Source organism: Atta cephalotes (genome assembly GCF_000143395.1).
Source record: "Atta cephalotes unplaced genomic scaffold scaffold00014, whole genome shotgun sequence".
Classification (NCBI taxonomy): Eukaryota; Metazoa; Arthropoda; class Insecta; order Hymenoptera; family Formicidae; genus Atta; species Atta cephalotes.
Window position 1 is genome coordinate 4,329,012 of NW_012130078.1, and position 7,212 is coordinate 4,336,223.

The 7,212-nt window shown below is 31.2% G+C and overlaps 1 protein-coding gene across 1 annotated transcript in view; it reads right to left on the reverse strand.

Annotated features, from left to right (window-relative positions):
• Positions 1-843: 843 nt before the first annotated feature.
• LOC105617799 overlaps positions 844-7,212 on the reverse strand; it is a 15,818-nt gene continuing 9,449 nt past the window's right edge. The window contains exons 2-4 of the mRNA XM_012199353.1: positions 1,790-1,947; positions 1,013-1,120; positions 844-952 (exon numbers count right to left, since the gene is read on the reverse strand). Coding sequence (XP_012054743.1) covers positions 844-952; positions 1,013-1,120; positions 1,790-1,947 — 375 coding nt within the window. The remainder of the gene's footprint in view (positions 953-1,012; positions 1,121-1,789; positions 1,948-7,212) is intronic.

The window sequence follows — 7,212 nt, forward strand, 5'->3', positions numbered from 1 at the left end:
ACCAACACGGCTCGTGAATAGCAATTATAATAGTCCTGTCATAGAATATGACAAGCGGAAATAAATGATACGACAGAAAAAAAGGAATAATGCACAAACGAAAAATTTTTTTTTTGGCAATAACTATTACCAAGACAAATTAATAGCACCGAGTGCTGTATATGCCAGATAGAAATATCCTTTTATTCATTTTTTAAATATACGTTTCATCTTTTTTCGACCACTCTCTTTCTTGGTCTTTTAACTAAACGTATATTTTTACTACATTTAGTCGGTTGACATATCACTATATTTTACTACTACTTACCGTATTCGGTTTGCCGGAATAATTCGCGTGCAATTTTGCTACATGACAAATGTTTCATTAACCGCTGTCATTTCTCATAATGTCATCTGATAACTGTAGGAACAATCGCGCGTAGGAGATACATACATGAGCGTTTTTGTGACGTCCGACTTATTTCAATATGAAAAGTGGAATCTGCTACGAAAATTACTAACTTTTAAACGTTAACATGACGTTTCTCATATTACCCCTGAATATAACTATATTTTTATTTTATTCATTTTCAAGAATTCATTTCAAGCAATTGCTCTATTCTACATTTATTTATAACATCATTATTAGCAACATTTCAACATTTTAAATAAATTAATCTTTTTGCCATGTCGAAAAATAGTCCGGTTTCTTTATTAATTAATAATACAAATAGAATTATAATTTATAAGAATTATTATTTTTATTAATCGTAGCGACATTATGCTATACATTTGATGCATGTTTTGTTTCAAATAAACAAGAAATTATTCATTAACTTGCTCTCTAACAAAGATACTTTAGTGCTAGCTCTCCATAAAACTATTAAAGCCGACTAATTGCAAAGGGCAATTCATAGTATGATGCTCACAGAACAGTGGATCTTCGTACCAAGTACCATTATTAATATACGACCTAAAAGCAACGGCGATTAACACACTAGTATGTAACTGATATTAATATTTCGGTACTCACTCCGCAAGCAATTTCAATATCTTCCCTATAACACCATCCTTCCACCTCACGTATTGTAGGCCCTGGCAGATATTCTTTAGTAAGCAAGAACGGCCATCGAAACCATGACTGAAACATTTATCAAATTGATAAATTTAATAAGTACAAATAAAATTATTGGGATAAAAAACTTTAAATTAAAATTATACAATTAATATAATACCAAGACAAACGTTATTTCTTTTACATTTCTTAATATTTAAGAAAAATAATAATTTAATGAATTAAAAAGAAGCTTAATAATTGTCACAAAATCGTTTAAATAAAAAATAAAATAATTAAGAAATTATAATTATATAGGAATTTAACTTATTATTAATAATTAAGAATACTATTGAAAATAGTAGTGAAGTTGCATTTATTCCAACATCTTTAATTATCTTAATTATCTTTATTGCTCAAAAGTTACGTTAAATGAATCTGCACGCATAAATCGATTTCAATTTAAAAAAAACTGAAAAAACCGTGGTTCACGAAATTGTGGTAAAAAATTGTGGGAGTTGGTGTGTCAGTGATATTGCATCGCTCGCTATTCGATCTTAGTGATAGCGAAAGACTTCGGTGAGCCAGCCAGAAATCCATTCGCATCATTTTAGTTCCAGCAGCCCGACCGACTCTAAACCATCCCCTTCCTATCTTCTACATTTACTCTCCGACATTCCGCCACCGTGTTTCCAGTCTCCTCGCGATCGTTGCTGTTTTTACATTATGCAGCACAACTATTGCAGTATTTATTACCTTTCATATACAAGTTCGGCGCATTTATGGACATCTGGGACAGACCGGACATTCCGAAGCTCACCAGTGGTCGGTAGTTCCCATGTCACCTTAAAGCCTGCCGCTTGCGCGAAGATCGTCGTGTAAGGTAAAGAGTTTATCTTGTAGTTTAGGCGATACTGAAAGATTATTTATTTACCATTAATTCTAAAATTAATTTAGCTTCAAACAAACAAATTTAATACTCTTGTGAAATTCTCGTTACACTAAAGACACAAAGCAAATCCTGAATATATTAAGACATTCTAATTATACAGCTTGATGCATTCGATAATATGTATGTTAGAAAGAGGTAAAAGAGATAATCAAATATAATTTGAAACTATTTTATTAATCCTTAAACGTTACACTGCGGTATAGCATACCCATTCAATTCGATTGCTTATAATTTTTATAAAAATGAATATATTGTAAAACAAAATTTTTTTTCAATCAAATATTCGACATTAAGAGACATAATAACCTCAAGCAATGTATATATGCATATTTATTAATAAAAAAGGTATAAATAATAAAAAAAAACTCATTGGAAAAACATCGAAAACAGAAAAGGTAGATATGCCATACTGAAAAGACATTTAAGGGTTGACATAACTATTTGAATACTCCTAATTGTAATCTAGATTTTGATTTTATTATTTCAGCTGTTTAATTAGACGTGAGCGTGAGCAAAATAATTTAGATGGCTTCTGCATTCCGCGTGTGCAAAGAGAATCCTTCTTCGAAAACAAAATTGAGGAGGGAAGAACACGAAGTCGCGTGGGATCTCGCGTGAAATTTTACCTACAACTTTCCCGGAATCCGAAATCATAAGTTCGTATCAAAGGATCGTGACTGTGTACGAAATTGCCGTAATCTTCATGACGGAACTTTGTGAATTTCCGATCAGCCGTTCAATTCCCCCATGATAGAAGTCGGAATCGGGCGATTTCCCGTCTTATCCGAATTACTGTTGCGAATTATTCCGTTATCTACGTGAAAACAGGTTCAGGCGTTATTGTGACTCTCTTGTGCCACGTAAAAATGTTTTATTATTTTCCATCCTTTGCTGCGAGGATTTCTTCTTCGTTTAATCTTTATGTTCACCCATAAATAACGAGACACTTATCGTAAAACTACGTTTCCACGCCACGATTTTCTCGAGTTATTCCCTCATTATCCGGGCGAGCAACATTGCGAGAATCTTTCGCGCCATTCGTCGATCTTTCATAAACAAAGTTCTTGGACAGCAATTTGCACACATTCGTAGATGTTGTTTGACTTGAAATATTTGAAAGGTTGTTAGAAATTTTATAAGTTTTATCATAAGACAATGTCACACCGCGTGACGATTTTTTAGTTTTGTTGTTATTCTTTTAACCCTCCGTTTGCAATCTAAGTTTTTTTTTACATAAGCGAAATTCTATTTTTTCATTCTCATTTTGTTTAAATTTTAATTTTTATTAAATAAAGATTTTTATGTTTAATGTGATCCTAAAGCTTCCTTTTATCACATAAGCACATGTAATTTTTGTATAAGAAATTTTTTTTTTCTCTTTCACGATTCGAAAATCCTTTTCCAGGATTAAAGTATACGCATTTATATATATGTGTTTGGATAGTGAAGTCTATGCCGAGAACGATCAAAAATTTCGAAATTGATATATTTTTTACCATTTCTAGTGTAATATGGCATCTTAACTATCAAGTCATGACATTTGCTTGATATGAAAGTTTTGCAACCTGTATATACGAAATAGTAATATCCAGACACAGTTTACATGAACAAACAACGTCGAATTCTTAGAATTAGACTTAAACGCTTTATCGCAACGAATTTCTTATATGAAAATTGACACATACCTGTGACTATGTGTATCACAGGTTGCATGAGATATTGTTGTGGTATAAAAGGACATGTCGATGTGTGGCGTGATCTCTGGTAATTTCGTCGGAGTTCGAGCATTGCTTTAGGATCCCCTTAAGGTTAAAAACTATTTGGTAATATAATAAAAATGTGAAAAGTAACTTTGAATTTTATTTGAACTTAAAATAACTTGAACTGGGCAAAAAAGATTACAGACAGAAGACTAATGAATACTTACAATTAGAATTAATATTTTAAATATAATTAGAAAACACACACAATTGAAACTAATAAATTAAAAAGAAATATTTAAAATATACAGATAACAAAATTAATCTTATGTATTTGTTGACTACAATTACCTGTCCGTAATGCTCGATTATTTACTAATGCATTCATTTCGTGCCTAAATTGTAGCGCTCGATTCTGATGTTTTCTTTTTTGCAAGAAACCGCCGCGGATAGAATGGCGAGGCAGAAACCTGCCGATTTCGCAATGCCTATTAACTGTGCGAATCGCCTGGGTATTGCTCTCAGTGTAAATGCGATAGAAGGATAGTGTCGTCTGGATCTGACAAGCCGTTTGTCAGTGTCCCGCCACTTTACCATGTTGTAGCCGTCCCTGTTTCTTAGCAGCCGAAAATACGATAAGGCAATCGGATTTATGCGCAGCTTGCCAGACCGCCAAGACGAAGTATGTATGTGCACTGGATCGTTGCATGCTGCATAATTTTCCGGCAGCGTTCAAACCGTAGTGCAAAATGCTTGGGGAGGCAGATAAAACGTTCTTAAACAGAACGTAATTTTGCATGTTCCTTTGTTCATTGGAATTTTCAAAGATAAATCTTTCAGTGGTTGTAGAAAGCCTGGAACGTTGCATAAAAATAATAGTGTATTGGGTTGTCCGGAAAGTTCGTGTCGATTTTGAAGGAAAATTGAAACGCAGAAGATTTAAATTTTTAATTTCATTTATTAAATTTAAATATTTTTTTTTGCGGCACGAACTTTCCGGACAACCCAATAAATCTGCTTTTCAATTATATCGAATCAGTTTGTAAGTATATACGCGTTCAAAATATCGATAAATTTAACTATATATATAACTATAACTATAACTTTGTTACAATAAACTTTGACACAAACTTATTAATAAATATATTTATTTTTAGATAAATCTGAACTATAATTATTATTATCATTAGATAAATTTAAGTCAATGAATTTCAGCAATCTTCTTATAATAATGATATGATCGTCTCATACAATATTTCTTTCTTAAAGCACCATTATTCCAAAATAATTAATCGTGACGTTTACATATAACGAAGTTTCGATTAAAATAATCTGTTAAATATGTATATTCCTATGTACAGTAATGTAGACGGGATATAACGAGACAACGTTGATTCATGCATATTGATTCTAAGCTCTGTTCTCGTCCTGTATGTCGGATAATGTACATGGTAAACACGGCGCGTATCACATCAATACTGCGGTGTACTTCATTATTTGTAAATGCACTGAATCATTACGAGTTGCATAATTCTTCTGCTGTATAAGCTAGCTTAAATGCTAAGATTTTAGAGACACATCCCCTTTTTTTTTAGAGTAAGGTTTTTATCAAAATAATGCAAGAACATAACGTGTATCTATTTTTAGGAATAAAAATGTTTTAAACAGAATATTTAAAGTCAGCAAATTAACGTAAATATGCATATATTTTAATAAATTGCAATCTTACAGAGATTAATAATAATCTGTAATATTTGTAATTTTAATTATCTAATTAATTATGTTGATATATGTATACAATTCAAGCGAATTGCATATGTCTCAATTCTGTTTCTTGAAAAATATATTTATTAACAATTATTGATCTTGATATAACTTCATACAATTTGACAGTTATTCCAATACTACAAATACAATTTTGCATAATGTATAAATATAGGCATTAAATTGGAACTAATTTAAATTCGAAATTAGTCTTAAATTAAATAAGCATTGAATTAAATTCAATTATCGTTTAATTAATTTTATAAAAAAGAGTTATAACTGACTTATCTCTTTTAATTTACGTTAATGATAATATCGAGCATAAAGTCGTCGGATTGCCAGATCCAGCTGTTTTGCAATAATGCCATTTTCTCCGAATAACTAACCAACTATGACGCATCGGTCCTAACACGATACTCCGAATATACCAAAAATTGATGAAACTCCGCGTGTTAAGGCATTTGTGGCACCTGGTGTACGTACTTACATCGCGAAGTGTGTAGCTTCATCTCGTATTAATGCTTCGCGCTACATCGGGTTTCAAAATATGCTCACCATCCGCGACTTCGTGCCTTTTAAAGCGAAAATACGGGAAGCTCCGATCGGTTTACATTACAGCCGGTCTCGTGTACGTATGGCGCATAAATTTACCTTCTCTCGCGTTGCAGCGGCGTGACGGAGGCTACATAAACAGTGCCACCTATGCGCCGTATGGGCATGATATGAGAATGTATACAATATTGATTTTTATGGCTTTTTATTTGTCCGATAGGCGAATAGATCCATTTACCCATTCATTAACGTGCATACATCTCTTTACTATTCTAAATTGCAAGTAATGCTTTTTCTTACGAATGTAATGATCCTTCTATTTTACATATCTTATATTCCATTCAACTTGAGATAGACTTAATTCATATTTTTGTTAATATCTGCTTTGGACATGTATTAGAAATACTCTTATTAAAAACAGTATTTGTAAAAAAATTATATTTTATATTTTAAATACTAAGATTGATAATTAATCTTATTATTTGAAATAATTTGAATTACAAAATACATAAAATTTTCAATTTTTCGATTTTAAATACAAAAAAATACGCAATACTTTCATGTGCTCTGTTGAAATACAAAATACACTTGTATTGCAAAAATTGTTTTAAATAAAAATACAAATACATGCTCCGTCTAATATGCGCGCTGGGCACGCATTCATACACAATATCACAATTATATATTTCATATAACACAAACATTTTCATATAACACAAATATTTAAAAAAGACGTTATATTATCGAATTTTGCAGAAAAAAAAATCAAAAAATCAAAAACATTAAAAATGTAAAAAATGGCATAAAAAAAGAAGTGAAATTAAAATAATATTTCATTTTTATTAAAAAGATTCCATAGAATACAGTTCTCCGAGCGACATTTTGAAGACGTCCTTATGATATAAACGTCCTTTGAATATCCTTTAAGACTATGACATATGAGATAATTTCTCATAATTATAATATAAAGTATGAATGACATTTAAAGTATAACAATACATCAAAATTAGAAAACGAAATGCAATAGATAGCGTAATAAGAGGCGTAGAAATTGGAAAGGGAATTTTACATCGATAACAAGTAGAAAATTGAGATAAAAAATTGAAAATGAGCAAGATTTCCGATATTTGACGCGCCCGTATTGTTTATAATCGTAATTTAAAATAAGAATTACTAAGACAGTTCGCACCCTGACTTGTCAATATATATAC